Source organism: Acinonyx jubatus, chromosome B3 (assembly GCF_027475565.1).
Source record: "Acinonyx jubatus isolate Ajub_Pintada_27869175 chromosome B3, VMU_Ajub_asm_v1.0, whole genome shotgun sequence".
NCBI lineage: Eukaryota > Metazoa > Chordata > Mammalia > Carnivora > Felidae > Acinonyx > Acinonyx jubatus.
This window is the reverse complement of record NC_069386.1, coordinates 71,077,696-71,100,928: the sequence shown is the minus strand read 5'-3', so window position 1 is coordinate 71,100,928 and position 23,233 is coordinate 71,077,696. Positions and strand designations below refer to the sequence as shown.

Below are 23,233 nucleotides of genomic sequence, written 5' to 3'. Positions count from 1 at the left end.
ATACTCCACCAACTGAACCTGCCAGGTGCCCAGACATGGGTCTTTAAATAAAGGTATGTAAGATATATGTTTTGGCTAGAATTTTTTTTTAATTTTTTAACATTTATTTATTTTTGAGAGAGTGAGTCAGAGCACGAATGGGGGCTGACAGAGAGGGGGACAGGGACACAGAATCCAAAGCAGGCTCCAGGCTCTGAGCTGTCAGCACAGAGCCCAACCCGAACCCACAGACCACAAGATCATGACCTGAGCCAAAGCTGATGCTTAACCGACTGAGCCACCCAGGTTCTCCATTGGCTAAAATATTTTAGAGACACATCCTACTCTTTCACCAACAGAATATAAAATGTGAGGGTAGTCTGTTCCTTGAAACTTTATGAATGGAATTAAAGATTTCACCCTTAATAGATCTTGTGTCCAGCCAGTGGTGGATACAGATGAATGGATAAAGAAATTGTGATATATTCATATAATAGGATACTCAGAGTAGAAAGTATAGAATGACTATAACTGATACACACAAGAACATGGGTGAATCATGTTTAATGAAAGAAACCAGGTATAAAAGAGTCCCTACCATATGATTTCCCTGATTTAAAGTTCTAAACAGGTAAATTAATCTATGGTGATACCAATAGTAATCATTGTATTCAGGAGGGGGGGTGACTGGAAAGGGACACATGAAATCCTGCTCAGGTAAATGGAGTATTCTGTCTTCAGACTGTTTTAAAACTATCTTTGCCTTCCCATCCTATTTTAAAGACAGAAAAAAATCAGAAATAAGGATGTAATAAGGAAATTACACAGAAGAAGGTGATTTGCACTTACAATCTGCAGACACATTCTCATTAGTGAATGAATGCCCATTTGTGTTTTAAGCTAAAGTAAAACGTTGTCAAAAGTTGATTAGAATTCACTTCTGTGGTATAATGAAATTTTGTGTCAAATATGGACAAAATGTGAAAAACTGAAATTACGTTCACTGATAACTCACATAACTCATATGGTATTTCCAAACTCCTCTTTATATAATCCTTTATCATAGAAAGTTTCTCATATTTACATAATAATCATATAAAACAATAAAGAAGTCGAATCTGCTTTGACGTCTCAGGCAGAGTTGGGGAAGAGAAAATGGGGGATGCTCTCCAGCTGCTTGAGTGTCCTGGTGAATGAACAAAAGTGGTCCATTCAGGAGAGAGAAACTGCACAATAAATTGACTAGGGGAAACTTAAAAGAATTATTAACTACAACGGAATATTGGAGTAAAAAGGGAATGGCTAGTAGGAAGGAAAGAGGAATCCTGCAGGAATAGGGGATGTAAAGTGTAGCCACTGCTCCCACGACTGGGATACAATATGCAGAAAGAGGTTCCCATCCACTCCAGGGCTGAGACTCAAACTTTGGAGAAGACACACTTGTGGCTCACTGGATGGCAGAGAAGTCATTATGGTGCTGTAACAGTGGAACTTGCTGGATATCTACCCTTTAGGACATCCCAGAAAACCATCCTTTGGAATGCTGGGAAAAGACGTTCACAAGAACATGTCTTATGGGAGGCCCTCTTCTACAAACCCACCTAAAAATGGGGGTGCTAAGGGAAGCTGCTATCCCCTGGGTGCTGATGAACACTGACTTCCCTGCAGGAAGCTGGTGCGAGTGCTGGCATGGGCTGGTCCCTGGAGACGCCCCCATGCTGCAGGAGCTTGCCAGAGGGAACACAGACCAGGAGGCAAATCTCTCTCCCTGCACTCTCTACTGAAAAAATCTAACGTTGTGCCAACTGGCAAAGAAAATATTTGAAGGGCCCAAATCTATTTTTAAGAGCAAGCAAAAGATGAATTGAAGCTGAGAGGCAATAAATCGATCTCACCCCTTTGACTACTCAGCTTCTATATGTAACCTTCTACACATATTTGAAACACATATAACAAGAAAACAACTCAATATTTTTACCTCCTTCAAGATACTGCTATCCTTCTTAGCAAGTGATAAATTTCTCACCCCTTCCTCAAAATGAGATGCCTGGTTACAATTGTGACACCACTGAAGATATTAATAACTCTTCAGATTTAGAGCCCCTCTAAAATATTCTGTTACCGATACGCTAAAATGTAAAGTTAATTTCCAATAACTTGTATATAAAATGAAAGTGAGAAGGAGAGTAGAAGGAAAAATTTCGCACATACAAATAAGCCTACATAGACAACAAGCAAATACAAAATATGGAAAATACTATGACTTTGACTACACTTCACATGGTGAGCTTTGAATGACGTATAGAATTGTTGAATCCATATGTTGTACATATGAAACTAATCTAACATGTTAATTATAGTTCCATTTTTCAAAGTACTAGAACTTTGCTTCTGTAATTAGTTACAAGGCTATAATTGATATCTGTGGCTTCCTTCATGAATCTCTACTCTATATTTCCCCCACCTCAGCCAATTTGGTTTGGGTGGCTGTAGTTTTCCATTAAGTTTTACCATCGGGCATGAAATTACGAAGAGGCTTCAAACATAGTTTTTCTTGCTTCTGTTGTGTAGAAGCAACCCAATATCTTCTTAATCAGGATAAACCACTTCAGCCAAGAGATACTTTTCTTCATGTTGGTTCAATGACTGAGCTCAAAATGTCCAGAAGTTACTTTTATCATCCATTGAGTAGAGCAATTTTTTTGTCTCCTGGCAGAAGAATTCATCTCTTAAGACTAAGTTCTCCAAATATACATAGCATAAACTTGCCAAGATGGGAATATCAAAATCTGATAGTGGGTTGTTAGCTGCAATAGTGACAAAAGCCACTCCCACATCTACCTTTTGATTCCAGGACCCATGGATTCTGGCTATGTGAAAGACAGTAACACATAAAGTAACACAAACTTCTCTGATTTGAAGCACATGTTAATTTCTACTAACAAAGTCTCATTAGTCAGGGTGTATCTCCCAACTGGCATTGTAACTCAGTTCAGTAAGATATTCTGTCTTTCAATTAGGCCAGCCACTTCTGAGTGGTGAGGTATGTGGTAAGACTAGCTAATTACATGAAAAGTCAGAATTATTAGCTTGATTGCTAAAATACCTCAGCATTCCCACTTTATTCTTAATATAATTCTTTATTGTAGAAAGTTCCTCATAAGTATCATATACACTCATATAAATAAATAACAAACTATTAATAAAAGGGAAAAAGGGAAGGAGGGAGGGAGGGAGGCAGGCTTTGATTTTTCAGGCAGAATTAGGGTTGGGGAGGTGGGGGTATGATCTCCCAACTGCTCAGGGTCCTTGGTGTGAAACCTATTTTTCTTTTCAAACTCAGCTTGAATTCAGAATCAAAAGAAATTGGTAATTCTTCTCCTACTAATCTGCATAAAGTGCCCACCACAGTCCCTTTGGGCAATGTAGTTGAGCTGGTAACAGCGAGTCACCTGAAAATAGAGGTAGGAGAGATTACGGTCCAAAAATAAAAAGGGACAGAGAGAAGAAGGACATTAAATGAATACACTTTTTTTATTCCAGATTTTGTCTCTAACACCTCCATTTACATTCCTTATGCCTTCAAGCAATCACTCAAACACATTTATTACATATAACCATATCACCAAGTCCTAAAAATTACTGTTGATCTCCTGATGTATCCTTGGTGACCATCTACTTAGTCTGTCTATATTTTGAGGGGTCCTGGGCACTTATCTTTCTCTACATGACAGAGTAAGCCAAGAAGCAGTCTGAAAGCTCGCTCTTTCTCCTTCTCCCCTCTCTGCAGAGTATTTGTTATCTCCAAGACTTCAAGAACACAAGGACCATAAAACCTTCTTACACAACTCTTTCCATCCTACACAAAACAGGCTTATACTGAGTTATAAGTTTATCCTGGGTCCAGCGACCCCTATCTTCTCTGCAATTCTTATCAATATTTCTAGCAGAGTTGGCATTGCTAAATTTACTACATAATTAATTAGAATGATGTTAACATGTAAGAATCAATCTGTAGGGGTGCCTGGGTGGCTTCAGTCAGTTAAGTGTTCGACTTTAGCTCAGTTCATGATCTCACAGTTCATGAGTTCAAGCTCTGCATTGGGCTCTGTGCTGACAGCTCACAGCCTGGAGTCTGCTTCGGATTCTCTGTCTCCCTCTCTCTCTGCCCCTCCCCTGCTCTCACTCTGTCTCTCTCTCTCAAAAATAAATAAACATTAAAAAAGAATTTAAAAGGAATTAAAATTTTTAAAAAAGAATCACTTTCTCATATTCCAACAATGAAATCAAACAAGAACAGGCTGAAAGCATTGAGAAAAAAAAAAAAAAGGTCCATTGCTGGACACAGCAAAAGAGATTATATCCACACCATTCTGGTTGTAAATCTGTAGAATTTAACTTACAAAAGTTGAGGTGTCTGGGTGGCTCAGTTGGTAGAGCATCCAACTCTTGTTTTCCACTCAAGTCATGATCTCACCATTCACAGGATGTAGCCCCATGTCTGGCTCCACGCTGACAGTGCAGAGCCTACTTAAGATTCATTCTCTCCCCTCTCTCAGCACCTTCCCTGCTCGTGCTCTCTCTCTTTCAAAAATAAAAATAGGGGCACCTGGATGGCTCAGGCAGTTGAGTGTCTGAGTTCGGCTCAGGTCATTGTTAGCGTCAGGCGTAAGGCAGGGTAAAGATAGGAGTCAGAGGCTAAAAAATTTTAGCAGTCAAAGGCTTTATTTGGGAACTAAGGTCTTGGGCGAGGTTCCGTGACTCAGAGAGAGAGAGAGAGAGAGAGAGAGAGAGAGGAGTCAGGGAAGTCACACCCAGGTGTGGTGGGGTGGGGTTTTTAAGCTGCAGTGGTTCCAGGTTTACATCCGGGTGGGCCTTTTTCGTATCAGGTCGTGCTGTCGTTCGGTGATTGGTTGACCTCCAATTCTGGCAGCTACTAGGGGCTTTTCATTGGGTTGCACTGGCAAGATGGCCGTCCCCTCTACTGTGGTTCCAAGGACCCTAACAGTCATGATCTCACGGTTCCTTGGTTTGAGTCCCACATCGGGTTCTGTGCTGACAGCTCAGAGCCTGAAGCCTGTTTCAGATTCCATGATTCCTTCTCTCTCTGCCCTCCCTCTCTCTTGTGCTCTGTCTCTCTTTGTCTCAAAAATAAACATTAAAAAATTAAAAAATAAAAAATAAATTAAAATAAATAAATGAATGAATAAATAAATAAAATTAAATAAATAAATAAGTAAATAAATAAATAAATAACCAAATGAATAGGAGGCTACTTTTACAAGTGAGACAAAATCTTTGGATAAACACTGATGGGCTAAAATCTTCAGCTTCCTGCACTATTTTAAATAGTTCCCAAAGTTAACATGACCATGACAGTTTTCTAAACCTTTCATAATTCTAATCAATCTCCAAAAACTGACCAATAATTTTCCAGAGTCCCTTTTAAATGAGGAACTGACACTCAAAATATTCTGACACATTCTGACCAGCACAGTGAGATCTGTGGGGTGGGGGGTGGGGGGAAGAGGTTGGGGGGGTGAATTCCAAGAAAATGATCTGTGAATGAATAGAGAAACAAGCAGGCAAACTTTTCAGGAAAAGAACATGAGGAGTTCATGTTTTGTTTTCTGGGTTGGCTGACAGAAGAAATGATAAATGAAAACTCATATAGTTAACCTTGTAGGCAGTCAACCTCAAGGCCAGTCTTTGAGCATCTTGGTATTGTATGATCAGAACACTATCTTCTCCATCATTCTGTAATACTATTTATTATCATGTAGTTTCTACAAAGACCAAAAACCTGCTAAATTAAGTTTATCAGACATGGAGTTGTAGAATTATATAGAAATAGCTAAGATTTGCCTCATTTGTCATCATACAGCAAGAGATCTCTAATAATACCACAGGAAGAGACTGTCAGTCTCCAAAAACTCCCCTACCATGGTGGTTTGTGTTCAGCTCCCCCTGCAGTCCCAGACACTGTGTCACACACAGCACAGAAGTACTTGGCCGCATCGCTGCCAAGGGCTCGGGATTTCCTCAGGTGGAAGGTGGTTTCATGGTTCTTAAATTCAGCCTCAAAACCTTTGATGCCTTTAACCAGAGTGTCCCCTGAGAAGTACTTCAGTAGAAACTGGAGTCCTTGGTTGGGGTGCTGCATGTACCAGAAGAGATAAGGAATTCCACTTGAGGAATAGTTGCACCTCAGCTCCAGAGGGGCTCCTTCAGAGACAGTGACATGGACATCAGGCTGCGTCACTGACTGCGCTCCGGTGTCTCCTGCAAAATCAATGTTGTATCAGTGAAAGCAGTGCACACTTCACAATGAAAAGTCAGTATATCCAGCTGAATCTGTAGAACTATAGACTAATATGAAATTTTACTCACGCGGAGCAAATATCCCCAGTGTTAAGATGAGCAACAGGAACATGGCCGAGCAGTAGAAAGGCAGTGGGCTCTTCTCAGGAAAATCTCCCCTGAGCAGACAGGAAACTGGCTGAGGAAACCAAGCCCTCGGACATAAGAAGGGTGGAGAAAGTAAATTTGGACAGGTTCCTTGCTGAGATAAAAATGCAAAAGCTGCTGAGATGAACCTGGAGCTTTCTGACAGATGATTCTTGTCCCTGTCTCTGTCTGCAAAGAACTCAGCCAGCTGCAGGGGGGAGGGCGTGAGCAGATGATGTTGACAACAAGATCTCTAGTTTGTGCAGCATCGTCCCCTGGAGGCCCCTCCAAGAACTAGTTTATGTGTTCCTTCTGTTTTCTGAGGTATGAAAAGTTCTGCACAATATATTTCTTCCTTCCCAAACCTATGATGGTGTATTCTTCCTGGAGTCTGTTAGAAATGAGGTGTCATATAAAAGTAGACTAACAAGTAATTTCACTGAAAAATCAGGTTTTTTTTAAAATATATCAGACTCGGAATTCAAGTTGCAACCCAACATTTAAAATGTTTAAGATGCATTCAACCCTTATCAAAATACCACCAGCATTTTTCACAGAGCTGGAACAAAAAATCCTGAAATTTGTATGGAACCACAAAAGACCCCAAATGGCCCAAGCAACCCTGGAAAAAGAAGAACAAAACTGGAGGCATCACGATTTGGGATTTCAAGCTATGTTACAAAGCTATAGTCACCAAGACAGCTTGGTATTGGTATTGGTACAAAAACCAACATGCAGATCAATGGAACACAATAGAAAACCCAGAAATGGACTCACAACTATATGGTCAACTCATCTTCAACAAAGCAGGAAATAATATCCAACGGGAAAAAAAGACAGTCTCTTCAACATATGATGTTGGGAAAACTGAATGGCGACATGCAGAGGAATGAAATAGACCACTTTCTTACACTACACACAAAAATAAATTCAAAATGGGTGAAAGACCTAAATGTGAGACAGGAAACCATCAAAATCCTAGAGGAGAACACAGGCAGCATCTCTCTGACCTCAGCCATAGCAACTTATTACTAGACACATTGCCAAAGGCAAGGGAAACAAAAACAAACGTGAACTATTGGGACCTCATCAAGATAAAAACCTTCTGCACAGCAAAGGAAACAATCAACAAAACTAAAAGCCTACAGAATGGAAGAAGATATTTGCAAACAACATATCTGATAAAGGGTTAGTATCCAAAATCTATAAAGAATTTATGAAACTTAACACCCAATAAACAATAACCCAGTTAAATGGGTCAAAGACATGAATAGACACGTTTCCAAAGAAGACATCCAATTGGCTAACAGATACATGAAAAGATGCTCAACATCCCTCGTCATCAGAGAAATAGAAACCAAAACCACCGTGAGACATCACTTCATATCTGTCAGATGGCTAAAATGAACAGCTCAGGAAACAGCAGATGTTGGCTAGGATATGGAGAAAGAGGAACGCTTTTGCACTGTTGGTGGGAACACAAACTGGTATAGCAACTCTGAAGAACAGTATGGAGGTTCCTCAAAAAATTAAAAATAGAACTACCCTATGACCCAGCAATTGCACTACTAGGAATTTATCCAAAGGATACAAAAATGTTGATTTCCTGGGGGGAGGGTTCATATGCACCCAAATATTTATAGCAGCACTACCAACAATAACCAAATTCTGGAGACAGCCCAAATGTCTATCCTCTAAGGAGTGGATAAAGAAGACGTGGTATATATATATATATATATATATATATATATATATATATATATATACATACACACACACACACACACACACACATACAATGGAATATTAGCCATAAAAAAAAGAATGAAATCTTGTCATTTGCAATGACATGGATGGAGCTAGAATGCATTATGCTAAGTGAAATAAGTCCATCAGAGAAAGATAAATACCATATGATTTCACTCATATGTGGAATTTAAGAAACAAACAGATGAACATATGGGAGGAGGGGAAGAGAAGAGAGGGAAACAAACCACAAGAGACTCTTAAGGTTAGAGCACAAAGGGTTGATGGAGGGAGGGAGGTGGGGAGTAGGCTAAATGGGTGACGGGTATTTAAGGAAGGCACTTGTGATGAGCACTGGGTGTTGTATGTAAGTGATGAATCACTGAATTCTACTCCTGAAAGCAATATTGCACTGTATGTTAACTAACTAAAATTTAAATTTAAAAAAAGGGTGAAAAAAGATGCATTCCAAAATTATTCAGCATACAAAGAACCAGAAACATTGACCAATATCTAAGTGAAAGATAATCTACAACTGCAAATGTCAAGATGACTAAGATGCTGGAACCAGTAGACAAAGAAGTGAAAGCAACTTTTTCAGCTGTATTCCCTGAAGTAAAAAGGAAGCACATTTGAAATGAATGATAAAATGGGCATTCTCAACAAAGAAATAGAAATGACAAAAAGAAGCAAATGGGAATTTTAGGACTGGAAAATACAATACATGAAATAAAATCCCACAGTAAGGGCTCAATAGCAAAATGAAGAGGACAGTGAAAGAGTAAGTGAACTTGAAAACAGATCAGTAGAAATTATCTAACTCAATGATTACCAATGAAGGATGACTCTTCCTCCCCGAAGGAGACATTCCTTAAATCTGGGCACACTTTTGGTTGCCACAATTTGGGGGGTAGAGTACTAGTGGCACCTAGTGGGTGGAAGCTAGGCATATTTCTAGGAAGTCTGACAATTAGGGAGGACAGCCTCCTCCCACAATAAAAAGTTATTTGACCTAAAATGTTAATAGTGCCAAAGTCAAGAAACCCTGATCAAAACTTCAGAACAAGAAAAAAAAATTGAAATAAAAATGGACACAACCCTGAAGACCTGTGCAACAATATCAAAAAGTCTAAAATATACGTCAGTGGAGCCCCAGAAGGAGAGGATAAAGAGATTAGAGCAGAAAACATGCTTGAAAAGGGAATCGCCAAAAACTTGCCAAATTTGATGAAGAACATAAATACAAAAATTCAAGAATCTTGGCAAACTCTGAACAGGATAAAACCAAAGAAAATTGCACCTAAACACATCATAACTGAACTATTGACAAGCAAAAATTATATAATAATATATATAATATATGCAAAATAACATACATATAACATTGGCTAGAGAATATATATACATATATATTATATATATATATATATATTATATATATATATATATATATATACACTTCAAGTATGTGCATTTTATTGAACTTCAATTATAGATTAGCAAAAGGCAAATGCCATACCTAAGGTTGGTCATCCAGTCTTTATGTATATATATGTATATATATATTGCAGCTAGAAAAGGAAGCAAGACATTGTACATTATATTGGAGAGCAATTATTTTAATGACCATGGATGATTTCTCATCACAAAACACGCAGACAGTGAAACAGCATCTTGAAGGCACAGAACAACAACACCTATCAACACAAAATTACAGATCTGGTGGAAAAACCTTTCTGAAATAAAGGTGAAATAAAGATGGTTTCAGTTGAAGAACAACCAAAAAATATAGATTTATTTTTCTTTAAGTTCTAAAATGCATACAGCTATTTCAAGCAAATATTATAACATTCAGTGGTAAGGTTTTCAATGTGTATAAATGTGATAAATATGAACAACTATAACAAACTTCAGGACTGGTAGATAAAGAGCTATATAGTGCAAGATTTCAACATTTTACATGAAACAGTATATTATTAACTCTCAGTAGTCTCTGAATAATAGGTATATACATTGTAATCTCTAGAACCAACACTCAAAACATGCAAAGAGATATAGCCAACAGCCAATATATAAAATGGAATATTAGAAAGTATTCAAGTAATCCAAAAGAGTCAGGAAAAAAAAAGAGAAGAGAGAACCAAAAAATAAAGATAGGTCATGAAAAACAATAATAAAACAGAAAAACAGTAATAAAATAGTATGCATGCAGTACCTAAATCTATGAAAGTAATGCACAGCAACAGAGAGAAGATGATTTTCTGAGGTCACAGGTAGAGGGAGAGAGACACCCATTGGGGATGATGGAAAGGTTCATTACCTTGATTGTGGCATATACATAAATTGAAACTGATCTAATTGTATACTTCATATATGTACAGTTTATTGTACTTCAATTCTAGATTAGCAAAAGACAAATCCCGTACCTAAGAGATTGGTCATTCAGCCTTTACGCTTACCGATTTGTGTCCCTTCTACAATTCCCAACACAAATCCCGATGAACTAAAAATTAACTCTAGGAGGGCACTTGTAATGATCACTGGGCGTTGTATGTAAATGATGAATCATTGTTCTACTCCTGAAACCAATATCACACTGTAGGTTAACTAACTAGAATTTAAATACATTTTTTTAAAGGAAAAAAAAAACTGTTTTCCTCCTTCTTCCTACTCCAGTGTCCCAAATCCTAAGGAAAATGTGTCTTGGGCCGTTTTGTATTAAACTCATTAAAACTCTCCACTATTTTGCAACAAAAATGAAGCCAGAAAACACTCAGGAGGTGCTCAGATGTGTCTCCATCTTTCCTCCAAGTATACTGCCCAAGCCTGCCTCCAAATCTAGCTTCTCTACCCTCCATCCTTTTCTGCCACATGATAGGGAGACTCCAGTCTACTACTGCCCTGCTCATCAGAGACCAGACTTGGCTCTGCTGCATATATTATATCTACTCAGAGTCAGGTTGCATGTGTGAGGAGAAAAGCCAACAAGACCTTCTTCAGTCAGATCTACAGTTGCTCAAAACTTCTGATTAACTTCTTGTTCAATCTTCTCCTTACAACTGGCAATGTGATCTATGTACATCTTTATATAATATAGAGTGATCTATGATATATATATATATATATATATAACATAGTAGTACATATATATGTACTACTATATATAATATAGTGTATATATAATATAGAGTACATATATATAATATATAGGGTACTATGTATGTAATACAGAGTACTATATATATACATATATATGTGTATTTAGATATAATATAATATATATATGTATATATATATATATAATATAGAGTACATAAGTATTTTATATTAAAACTTAAAACATATGCTTGGAGAACCTGCATTTGAGTCCTGGCTTTGCTACTAACAACCTTTGAGATTATGGATAAGTGACTTAAATTCTTTGTGCCTCAGGATCCTTATGTATACAAGGAGCATAGTTATAACAATTTCTGAGAGAATTACATGGTATGATGTACATAAAGGGCTTAAAATAACGGTAAAAGGAGTGATCCCTCAGGATATAACCTAACAAAGGGCAGCAAATTTTGTCTGTTCTATGTATTATTCTTTGTTGAATAGATTTGATTAATGAAAAAAATCAGTAGCTTTTTTGTGGTAGCAGTAATGGGTTTTCTTACTCATTTGTTAATTTAGCAAATATTTGAAGAGATTTTACTATGGTGCAGGCACTATTCCAATTGCAACAAATATAACAATTTGACTTTAATCTGCATGGAGAACATCAGTTTAAGTCTGCCATGTGAATTTCCTGAAAAGATAATGTAAGAAATGTTACAACTTCTCTTTCCACATGTGGGGTCATATGTAGGACTCTCTGCTCCTCCTTTATTTCTTATTTTTCTTTCTTCCTTTAAGAATCTATTGTTTCTCATAAAAGACTCTTAAATCTAGAGAACAAACCGTGGGTTGCTGGAGGGGTTGTGGGAGGGAGGATGGTGTAAATGGGTAAGGGGCATTAAGGAATCTACTTCTGAAATCATTGTTGCACCATATGCTAACTAACTTGGATATAAATTAAGCAATAAATAAAAGGGGGGAAAAAGAATCTATTGTTTCTTGGGCTGCAGCTTCCCTAGAAATCATTCTTTCTTGCCCCAGCTTGTCGGGGAGACTTAAGGCATTTGCAACCTCATCTGTTATGGGTGTGTCTTTAAATATAATGTTTACCTGGATGACCTGGAACAAGGTCGAAGGGCTAGAATTTCATGCAAGGATGAACACATAGACCATTACATTGATCCTAATTTTATACTTTCAAAAGCACAAATTTCAGCCATGATTGAAGAACTATGGTGACAGACTTGGTTTTGGCTCTCACCATTGAAGGCCTGTTCACTTCTTGTTTTTCCGCCGTGTTCTCAGAGTTAATTTGGATGACTGTCACACCAACAAAAGCACCTGGGGTGAACAGTGGGTGACAACACAGTAGACTCTCTTCTGTTTCCTAAACCAGAGTTTAGGATAAGCTCAGACGCTCAGCATCTGGGCCCCTGTTTTGCTCAGAGTTTACGCTTAGCTCCCTCTGCAGTCCCTGTCACTGTGTCCCTCAGGGCACAGTAGTACACAGCCGAATCTGACACTTGCACTGAGGATTTCTTCAAGTGGAAAGAATTTGGTTCTTTGTGGTAGGTGGCTTCAAAACCTTTGCTGCTTCCCTTCTCGTTGGCTTTCAAGGCTTTCAGGAGGAGCTGTGGACCTTCTCCGGGATCCTGGACACACCAGAAAAGGGCAGGGTACTGTGTGGTTTCATAAGAGCAGTTAACAGTCAGAGAAGCCCGCTCTGAGAGGGTCATTTGGCCTTCCATCTGGGTCACTGAATCTCCCTTGCTTCCTCCTGAAACAAAAACAAAACAGTAGTTCTGGTCACCTCAGGCATGATCTGGGTTCTACCTCTTACAGAAAATTGTAGTTAAAGATGACACCAATATAATGGAACGAAAAAGCTTTTAGGCTTTATGTGCCATCTTACCTACCAAACATTAATAACAGCACAAGCAGTGGTCCTGGAGAAGAGCTCATTTTTAAGATCTGTGGTGTCCTTGCGTCTTGACTGCTTAGTGGGAGAAAAAGTTAAGTTCACAGAGGAGGATGAGTGTGAGCTCAGAATAGAAGCAGGAAATGTGTGTGTGTGTGTGTGTGTGTGTGTGTGTGTGTGTCTGAGAAAGGTAATAAACTCAGAGCCATGTTAACCTATGAACTTGTTCTCCTTTCAAGAGTCTTATATCTTTGCCTCTGGCTCTATTTTTATGACACCTGTTAGCTGTCAAGATGGTCCTTTGTAAATCTAAAGAATAGTTGGTATTTTTCATAAATCTGTTTTTTCCCAGCACACTGCCTAACATGGAAGCTCCAAACTGAGACATTTCCAAGAAAAATTCTATTTTACTTTTTCTCTTTTAGCCATTTTGAGCCTCTTAGTGATACACTGAAATATTATGTAAGTTTTAGGTTAAAGTCAGAGGAATGTCAATAACACATATTCAGTCGTTAATAGATTGGGGATGGAAGAACTTAAACTTTTTTTCACTACTCTATTCCCACACCTAAAACAATGTTGGACACTTAGCAGGTGGCCAACAAATTTCTTAAGTGCACAAATAAATGAATAGATGAATGGTTGAGGAATTCCTGCTACCCGAATTACAATATTGCTTCACATCTAAGACATCAATTATGAGACACACAATTTAATAAAAGCTTTCAAAAGGAAAAGGTAAATTTTATATTTATATACATTAAAAAGTAAAAAAATATATAACTCTGAATTGGAGAAATATGATTATTAAAGTTATTGAATATCCATAAAACTATCTGGCATTATTTTCTTCTCCCTTGGGATTTTAAGGATTCTCAGATAATCTGATTGGTCTGTGTACATCAGGAGAAATGCTCTGACACTAAACTTTAAGTGGAAATTTTGCCTCAAGCATGCTCTCTGCATATGTCCATCTACCAACATTATTGGCCAATATAATATATATAAGTTCAACAAAATTGCTTTTACCACAGGATAGGATATGCAGATAATATGGATTTGCCTCAGAAAACAAAAGGATGAGCTCAATCTCAGCTTCTAGTGTTGGTAGGGACGTGTCTGATGATATACAGAAACATTTTATAGCAAGGGTGAGACTTCTCTGTAAATACAAGTCAGTTGGGGGGCATCTGAGGGGCTCAGTCAGTTAAGCGGCCGACTCTTGATTTCAGCTCAGGTCATACTCATGGTTCCTGAGTTTAAGCCACAAGTTGGACTCTATGCTGACAGCATGGAGCCTGCTCAGGATTCTCTCTCTCTCTCTCTCTCTCTCTCTCTCTCTCTCTCTCTCTCTCTCAAAAATAAACATTTAAAAAATAAAAATTAAATTAAAATTAAAAAAAACAGTTGGTCGTCAACTCAAAAGTACAAATTTGGAGAGCTCTCCACTTAAAAAAATTACAATCTCTAGAAGTTAGACTTGAGGAAGTTAAAAATCTCAAGTGGTTTGTGATGGAGCCAATATCAAACAAATTGACAACATAACCTTTAGGAACCCTGAACTAAGAGGACATTTGAGGTCTCTGTGAAGCATTTCTGGGGTCAGCAGGAAAAAACGCCTCCATTCTTCACAGAATTTTAAAACTGTTCTCTTTTCATGGTAGTATTGATGTCGCAGCTGCAAAAACAATTACTGCTTACTCTCACTATTATTGCCCATTCAACTTAGAACAAAAACTCCAGATGTTCCCAGGACAAACTTAGAGAAAAGGATGCCTTCTATCCGTCAAGTCCCGTTAATATTTATCTTTGAACATGGAAGCCTATTTCAGTGTACTTCCTGGAAAACTTCCCCTCCATGAATTCAGAGAAAGCAGCTACATGGTCCTGTATCAAGCTATATGTAGTAACAAGCTTCAGATTCGGGTAGAAAATTTAGATCTGGATATTGTTTCAGTTCATAATTTCTTCTCTCTCTTCCTTTTCCCATCTACTCCATGTCACACCTCTGTGAGCAAGCAGTGTCTCCCTCCTTTGTCCCTAGCCCTTTGTCTCATGCCTCTACCCTACTCCAGCTGGAGTCAAAGTAGAAATAACCCACGAACAGTCTCGGCTTCCATCATTTCCTTCACTTATGCAAGTCAACCTTGCCCGTTGCTTTTGTTGTGTCGCAAAATGAGGAAATCTATCATCCATACCATGAGTTCGTAAGTAGAGGAATGTCATAGAGGAATTGTAGCAGTAGATTTGAGTGGAATGTGTCAGAACTGTGTGATCATAATGAAAATTGCTGAAAGCTAACTACTAGCTAATAATAGATTTTATTCAGACGTCCTGACTTCAAGAGCACAAGCTCTGCTTAAGTAACCTAGATTTACCCAAATGTATTAGTCAAAAGTCAGTCAGCAAAACAGAAACAAATCCAAATATTTTAAGTAGAAAGAAATTTAACACAGTGAATTAGACATATAGACATTGGAAGATCTGATGAAGCAAAGATGGCAAGACTGATGACCTGAAACTCTGAAGTATAGTATTGCAGAAATGCTTCTCAATTACAGAACTTGAACTAGATGATAAAAGAAAGGGATTGTGGGAAATGTAGTTTGGGTTTCTCCTCAGCAAAGTGGGGAAGTGTATTATAAAGGGATAAGGAAGGGGCACCTGGGTGGCTTGGTCAGTTAAGTGACCAACTCTTGATTTCAGCTCAGGTCATGATCTCATGGTTCATGGGATCGAGCCCCACGTCAGACTTCGTGCTGACAGTGCAGAGCCTGCTTGGGATTCTCTCTCTCTCCCTCTCTCTCTCTCTCTCTCTGTCTCTGCCCCTTCCCTGCTCATGCTCTCTCTCTCTCTTTCACTCTCTCAAAATAAATAAACTTTAAAAAGATAAAATAAAAATAAAGGGATGAGAAAGATCTGATGGACAGCATACAGAGCAGTACTTCTGTTAACTCAGTCCTTATGTAAACCTAGAGGCACTAGCTGAACTGTGTTTTGTAATCAGAACTCTGCAGTAATTAGACCAGATAGCAGCTGAATGTGGAGTATGACCCCTATAACATTTCATAATTGTCATTTAGAATTTTTGTCACTTTTTTCAAAATAGGGGGGCTGAACATGAAAAGAACCACCACACATGAAAAGCAGGAGTTAAGTTAATGATAAATACATTGCCTTCTATTATTACATGAAAGTCTTAAGCCTTTATTTAAAAAACCTCACAGTGAGTTTAGAATTCTTCACTAATTGAAGCTCCTGAAGTTAAGTTTTTCTTGTCCTGTCAATTCCTCACAGATTTATTGTCTATTTGCTAAAAACTCTAAATGTTGCCTGCCTTGGTCATTTCTTTAAATTTCAATTTCATTAGTAGGCCTCCATGGGCAAGTAATAAAATTCTGGATTTTTTTCTCCTGTTAATGTCTCGTGTAAATTTAATTATCTGTCCAGCTGGAAGAAGCTTGGACCAGGAAAATTTCTTCCTCCCCTTCAAATGCCAAACGGTAAGAAACAATTTTTAACATTCTAATGGTAAACTCATTTGAAAATAGAACAACAGTAAAAAAAAAAAAAAAAGAAAACAATGACATCATTTGTCAGAAAATTGGCCAAAGTTACTATCCCACCAATTTTGAAGATTTCTGATACAGATTTGTAGAATTTAAGGTATCAAAACAATGGAAACCTGTCGTTATAATTGGTAAAAATAAACGATCTTAACTTTAAAATAAGTAGAATCTGGCATCTAGATTGTCTCCTGCACCCTTAACAGTCCTTGAAGAAATGCTAAAAAATATGCGTTATTCACCATTCTTTCTGCAACATTCCTGGTAAGTTGCTAAAAATCTCCATAAGTACACTGTATTCTGAGCTACTCACCACACCAATCAACTCCTCCCTCCTAGATGGGCACCTAAAAATGAGGGGAAATACCAGCGCAGAGTGGATCCAGGAAGAAAGAGTCCAACAAAATGATCTTAAAATTACCAAGTTGGGAAGGCAGTAAGTTTGTAAGAAGGAAATAAGCTACGAAAGGAGTTCGCCTTGTTCAGTTTATTGAAAGATACAATTATGAATGAAAAGTAAAATGCTCCCGTGCTGTGTCCCAACTCCCATATCCAACCGGTTGGAGCAGATCTGCCCCACACTTGCTCAGCCAGTCCCTGAACGCCTCTGTACTGTGTGTCCTACTATGTCAGAATCCAAAACCGTTCAGATGCACTTAGCCTCCTTAGTGCCTCAAGAGGTTTGTGTTCAGCTCCCCCTGCAGTCCAAGGTACTGTGTCACTTGCAGCACAAAAGTACTTGGCTGAGTCGCTCCAGTGGGCCGAGTGTTTCCTCAGGTGGAAGGAGGTTTCATTCTTCCTAAATTCAGCCTGAAAACCTTTGATGCCTTGAACCAGGACATTTGGTGGCCCTGAAAAGTACTTGAGGAGAAGCTGGAGTCCTTGGTTGGGGTACTGCACGTACCAGAAGAGATTAGGAGTTGCCCCATAGGAGTAGTTGCACCTCAGCTCCAGATGGGCTTTTTCAGAGACAGTGACATGGCCATCAAGCTGGGTCACTGACTGGGCACTGGTGTCTCCTGCAAAATCAATGCTGTATCAGTGAAAGCGGTGCAGACTCGGTCTATGAAAAGTATTTCTACTAAAATTTGAGTAAGAAAAGTTACTTATGGTAGAACAAAGGACCATAATAGGATATTACTCACTCAGGGAAAAAAGCATCCCCAGTACTGGGATGAGCAACAGGAGCATGGCTGAGCAGTGAAGACACGGCAGGCTTCTTTCTGGAAGATCTCCCCTGAGCAAGCAGGAAAGCGGCCGTGGAACCCAGCTCTTGGAAATAGGAGATGTGAGTAAGGTTGAACTAGATAAGTCCCTTGTTTAGGTAAAAATACAAGAACTTCTTAGATGATCTTGAGTATTTTCTGACCTCTGAATATCTCACTTGTCTTAACCTCAAAGAACTCAAAAAGCGGGCTTCAGCCCCCTAGCTCCAGGGAGGAGGAGCGGAGGGGTAGGTGCTGAGAGCTTCAGCACCTCTAGTTTGTGCAACATCGCCCACTGGAGGCCAGACACAGGACAGAGGCTCCAGACAGCCTGCGAAGCTAATCTGTGCTTCCCTTCTATTTAGAGACACATCAAAAACTTCCACTGAACAGATTTTCTTTCTTCCCTAACATATAATATATTGTCTTCTGTAGTTGGTAATATTAATCCTTGTCCCTATGAATAATAGGGCCTGTAAAATAGAGGAGTAATTTACAGAGAAACTGATTATACAGTAAGACTATCAGACTTCAGAATGCATCAGAGCTTCCAGTAGTAGCTGTGGAGTCATTTTTTTTTAATTTTTTAATGTTTATTTATTTTTGAGAGAGAGAGAGACAGAGCATGAGTTGGGGGGGGGGTGGGGGGGTTGCTGCAGAGAGAGAAGGAGACACAGAATCCAAAGCAGGCTCCAGGCTCGGAGCTGGAGCTGTCAGCACAGAGCCTGACGCTGGGCTGGAACTCACCAACTGTGAGATCATGACCTGAGTCTGAGTAACTGACTGAGTCACCCAGGCGCCCTGGAGACATTCTGTAAGCAGAGATAATCAGATTAGTGTCCCCAGGCTGAGCTTTGGATAGCCTTACTGGCAGTAAGCCTCAGGCTGAGAAGCTGATATAGTAGGATGCTAGAATCAAGACATCCTCAGGACTGCTTCTTTTCTGAAACCTCTGGGGGTAAAATTGGTTTTTTACATTTCCCAGGTTCTAAAGGCTGCCCACATTCCTTCACTCATGGTCCCTTTTTCCATCTTCAAAGCCAGCAGTGCTTCATCTTTGATCATTCATCCAGAGTCCCATTTCCCTCTAACCAGTACAGGGAAGTTTCTCCGATTTTAACTACCCATGTGATTAGACTGGATCTACCTGAATAATCCAGAGTGATATTCCTATCTCAGAGTCCTTAACCGAACCCTCTCTGCAAAGCAATTGATTAAAAAACAGACCAATTTAGGGGCTCCTGAGCGGCTCAGTCTGTTAAGCTTCCAACTCTTGCTTTGGGCTCAGGTCATGATCTCACAGTTTGTGAGTTCAAGCTCTGCATCAGGCTCTGCGTGGACAGCTGTAAACCTGCTGGGATTCTGTCTCCCTCTCTCTGAGCCTCGCCCTCTTGCTCTCTATCTCTCTCTCAAAATAAATAAAAATAAACTTAAAAAAAAAAACAGACCAACTTAAACAATGACACAAACGGTACCTAATAGGTGCACAATCCTTCACTCATATGGTATGAAGGGACAGCAAAGAGGATCAGCCATAAGTAGATGTAGGGGCCACCAAGGGTAAGCTGCCTCAAAATGTACCATTTGAGCATGTTGATTATTTTAAATAAAGATTACTGAAGAGAGCCTGTGCAAGAAGGACACTCTTGGGGTACCTGGCTGCCTCAGTTGGAGGAACGTGCTACTCTTGATCTTGGGGTTGAGTGCAAGCCCCACATTGGGTATAGAGATTATTTAAAAATAATATCTTTTAAAAAAAGAAAACAGAAAAAAACAAAGGACACTCAGACCCTCCTCTGTCCCCCTGAAAGCTGGAAATAAATCTCCCATGTGAAAGGCGCCCTTCCTATACCAGGAGGTAAAGAGACATCTTATCCCCAGAGATAGGAAATTAATGGACAAGGATGCTGTATAAACAACGCTTGTTACTTTTTACTAATCTACTGCCCGGGCCAAATTCCACTTAGAATTCCTTACTAATTGAAGCTCCTAAGGTAAGGAGTTTCTCCTTTGTTGTCAATGCCTCACAGATTTATTGTCTGTCTAAAAAGGATATAAATGCCTCCCTTGGTCATTTCTTTCAGTCTCAATGTAACTGTTGGACCTCCATATGCATATAATAAAACTCTGGGGTTTTTCTCCTGCTAATCTGTCTCATGTAAATTTAATTCTTGGTCCAGCTGGAAGACTTTCAAGGGGAGAGAAAGAATTTTTCCTTCCTTCACAGTACAAATGATAAATATCAAAGCAAAACCAAACAAAAAGTCAGAAAACCTGACACATAAGGAAACAAAATTCCAAGAATGAAAAAGACTGTTCAAAAATATCTAAATTAACTTGTCTTGAAAAAAATTCAACAGCAAAGTTTCAACGATCAGGAAGAGCTCCTGGAAACTAAAAATATTGTTGCCAACCCCTTTTTAAAAATCAGAAGTGCCTGAGTGGCTCAGTCAGTTAAGCGCTGGACGCTTTATCTTTGCTCAGGTCATGATCTCACGATTCATGAGTTCGAGCCCCCTGTTGGGCTCTGTACTGATAGTGAGGAGTCTGCTTAGGATCTCTCTCCCTCTCTTTCTGCCCTTCCCCTACTCGAGTGCGCGCGCGCTCTCTCTCTCTCTCTCTCAAAATAAATAAGCTTAAAAAAAAAAAAGAAAAGAAATACAGAATTGCACCAAAACCCCCCTGCCTTCTCTTTGTCACCCCACTCCACCTTCAGATGTCTCTGAAATTCCCTAACCCAAAAGCTATCTGGTTCAAAGCAACCAGAGAGACTATCTTCAATTGTTTTCTATGTTTGAGGGTAGCTTGTAGTCTAGTCTTTCCAATCCTTCTGTTTCTTTTCCACCTGCCCTCTACACCTGGTACCATTTTCCCAGAGTGTAACTGGTGCTTCAATTTGTTGGGCATTCCCAGAATGCTGCAGCATAAATAGAACTGCCTCCTGTTGGCTTTCCTACTGCAGCCACATATTTTCTCTCTGCCAAACCCCTTATCTCTTCTCCACTTGCTTTCCATCCTTGAAACATCATCTTGATGTCTCCTGTGCTGTCACCATCTTTCCTGGTTGCTTTGTGCTTGTGTGCTTATATATTTTGTGAAATTCTTTTTTTTATTATTTTTTATTTATTTGTTTATTTTAGAGAGAAAGAGAGAGTATGCAAACAGGGGAAAAGGGCAGAGCGGGGAAGAGAGACAGAATCTTAATCAGGCTCCATGCTCAGCACAGAGCCCATCATGAGACCATCACAGAGCTCAGTCCCACGACTCTGGGATCATAACCTGAACCAAAATCAAGAGTCGGGCACTCAACCAACTGAGCCACCCAGGCGCCCCTTGAAATTCTTTATTAACATTTTAGTAGACTTTCAGGAGGCTGCAGAGAGAAACGTGAATATTCAATCAACTGTGTTCAACCAAAACTCTGAAACTTACTTATTTTTTTATTGTATATCTTCTTGCTGTCTTTCAGGTTTTTTGTTTACCAGGCACATAGATTGTTTTTTCTATAAAAAGGAATTTTAAACTTGTAAACCAAGAAGGAAGAACTAATAATTTTAGAATTGAAATGAGAGAAGGGTTATTGCTTCAGCTCATTCATAACACTGACAGAGAGGGCCAGTGAGAAAAGGAAACATTAGAAAAGACTCCTGGAAGGGAATGGAGGAAAAGAGAAAGTGAAAGGGGAAAGGACCCTTCACTGCAATTGACATTTTCAGTATCTTTCACAGCTGCCTTCCACTGCACTTCCTGAGTTACTGAGACACACTGAATGCCTCTGTCAGTCTTCTCTCTAACAAGGCCCCTTCTCCCTGAAAATCAAATTATTTTTATGGATCAAAATAAGATAATGAATAAGTAACTATTCACCCAGTGACTGCAATATACGAGGGAAGCGACCCCCATATGTGAGGAGCCCCCAGGACTAGATGCAATACAATCCAAAGTTCCCTTTTCTTTCTTCTCCACTCTTTTCCTCTACCCACCCTGTTACCTTTCACTTCTTCATTAGTCTCCTTGAGGATAACAAAAAGAGTTAACCTCTTCTGGATAAGGAAAAGAGTCGAGGGAGCTACGTGATTTCCCCCAACCACCATTCCTGAACTGTGATCTGATGAAGAATGTAAACCTGACCGTTTTTTCTCTTCAGATGATACAGACACTGCTCCCTCTGTCTCGGGTTGCTTTAAGAAGCTGGCTAATCAAGATATAGTAGGGAGGAGAAAAAGAGGGCAGGGAGTGTGCACAGGATTTGGACATGAGCCATTTCTTCCAGTATGTGCTTGTGTCCACTTCTTTGGAGAGCAGCAGTCCATGACTGCTATTTTGTTTGCACCAAAAGAAACTATGATAAATATAATTTTCCTTCCATTCTTCTTGTACATGTGGGAACTGTTTCTCCCTCCTCCCTTTCATTCTTTCTGTAAGAGCCAGTTGCTTTGGTATTTGGTATTTTCCTCTGTTCCCTAGGAAATCACCCTCTCTGTGTCAGGAGGACGTTATGCAGATGCAACCCCATCTATCTCACGCTGTGTCTCTAAAGAGAAAATCATATACATCTCTAATTGGGGGGATACCCTTGACCAAAGTCACAGGGTTGGACTTTGTCTGGAAGGAGGAGACAGAGATCATGTCATTGATTTTTTTTTTCTTTTTCAAGTTTTTATTAAAATTCCAGTTAGTTAACATAGTGTATATTAGTTTCAGGTGTAGAATTTAGTGATTCATCACATACCTATAACACCCTGTGCTCATCACAACAAATACAATCCTTAATGTCCATCACCCATCTAGCCCATCCCCACCCACCTCCCCTCCAGCAACCCTGTTTGTTCTTTATCATTAAGAGTCTGTCTCCTGGTTTGCCTCTTTTTTCCCCCCATGTTCATCTGTTTTGTTCCTTAAATTCCACATCTGAGTGAAATCATATCGTATTTGTCTTTCTCTAACTGACTTATTTCGCTTAGCATGATACTCTAACTCTGTCCACCACTGATCCTTGATGAAAGATGTCAGACCCTGTTTCTCATTTCTGCAAGGGGGTGTTAAGTTCAGGACCTGGTCAGTTGCTATTTTTCTGCTGTGTTCTTGAAGTCAATCTGGGTGATCTTCACACCTGCCAGGGTACCTGAGGGTCAAACCATAGTAGAATTTCCTGAAACCAGAATGAGTCATGAGCACCAGTCCTCAGCAGATGGGTCCTGACTGGTCCTCTGAGGGCTTGCGCTTGCCGCGCCACCCCCCCCCCCCGCCCCCCCAGCCTCTCCCGGTGGCAT

The 23,233-nt window shown here is 39.4% G+C and overlaps 3 gene segments (V, D, J or C); all 3 read right to left on the bottom strand.

Moving 5' to 3' along the window:
- Positions 1-5,911: 5,911 nt before the first annotated feature.
- Positions 5,912-6,832, bottom strand: LOC106971367 (T cell receptor alpha variable 8-3-like). The segment is given in 2 exon segments: positions 5,912-6,261; positions 6,370-6,832. Coding segments are annotated over 2 exon segments (387 nt in total).
- A 5,704-nt stretch (positions 6,833-12,536) lies between these two features.
- Positions 12,537-13,233, bottom strand: LOC128315996 (T cell receptor alpha variable 9-1-like). The segment is given in 2 exon segments: positions 12,537-13,048; positions 13,188-13,233. Coding segments are annotated over 2 exon segments (381 nt in total).
- A 3,801-nt stretch (positions 13,234-17,034) lies between these two features.
- On the bottom strand, positions 17,035-18,264 carry LOC106971365 (T cell receptor alpha variable 8-3-like). The segment is given in 2 exon segments: positions 17,035-17,774; positions 17,901-18,264. Coding segments are annotated over 2 exon segments (441 nt in total).
- Between the last annotated feature and the right edge of the window lie 4,969 nt (positions 18,265-23,233).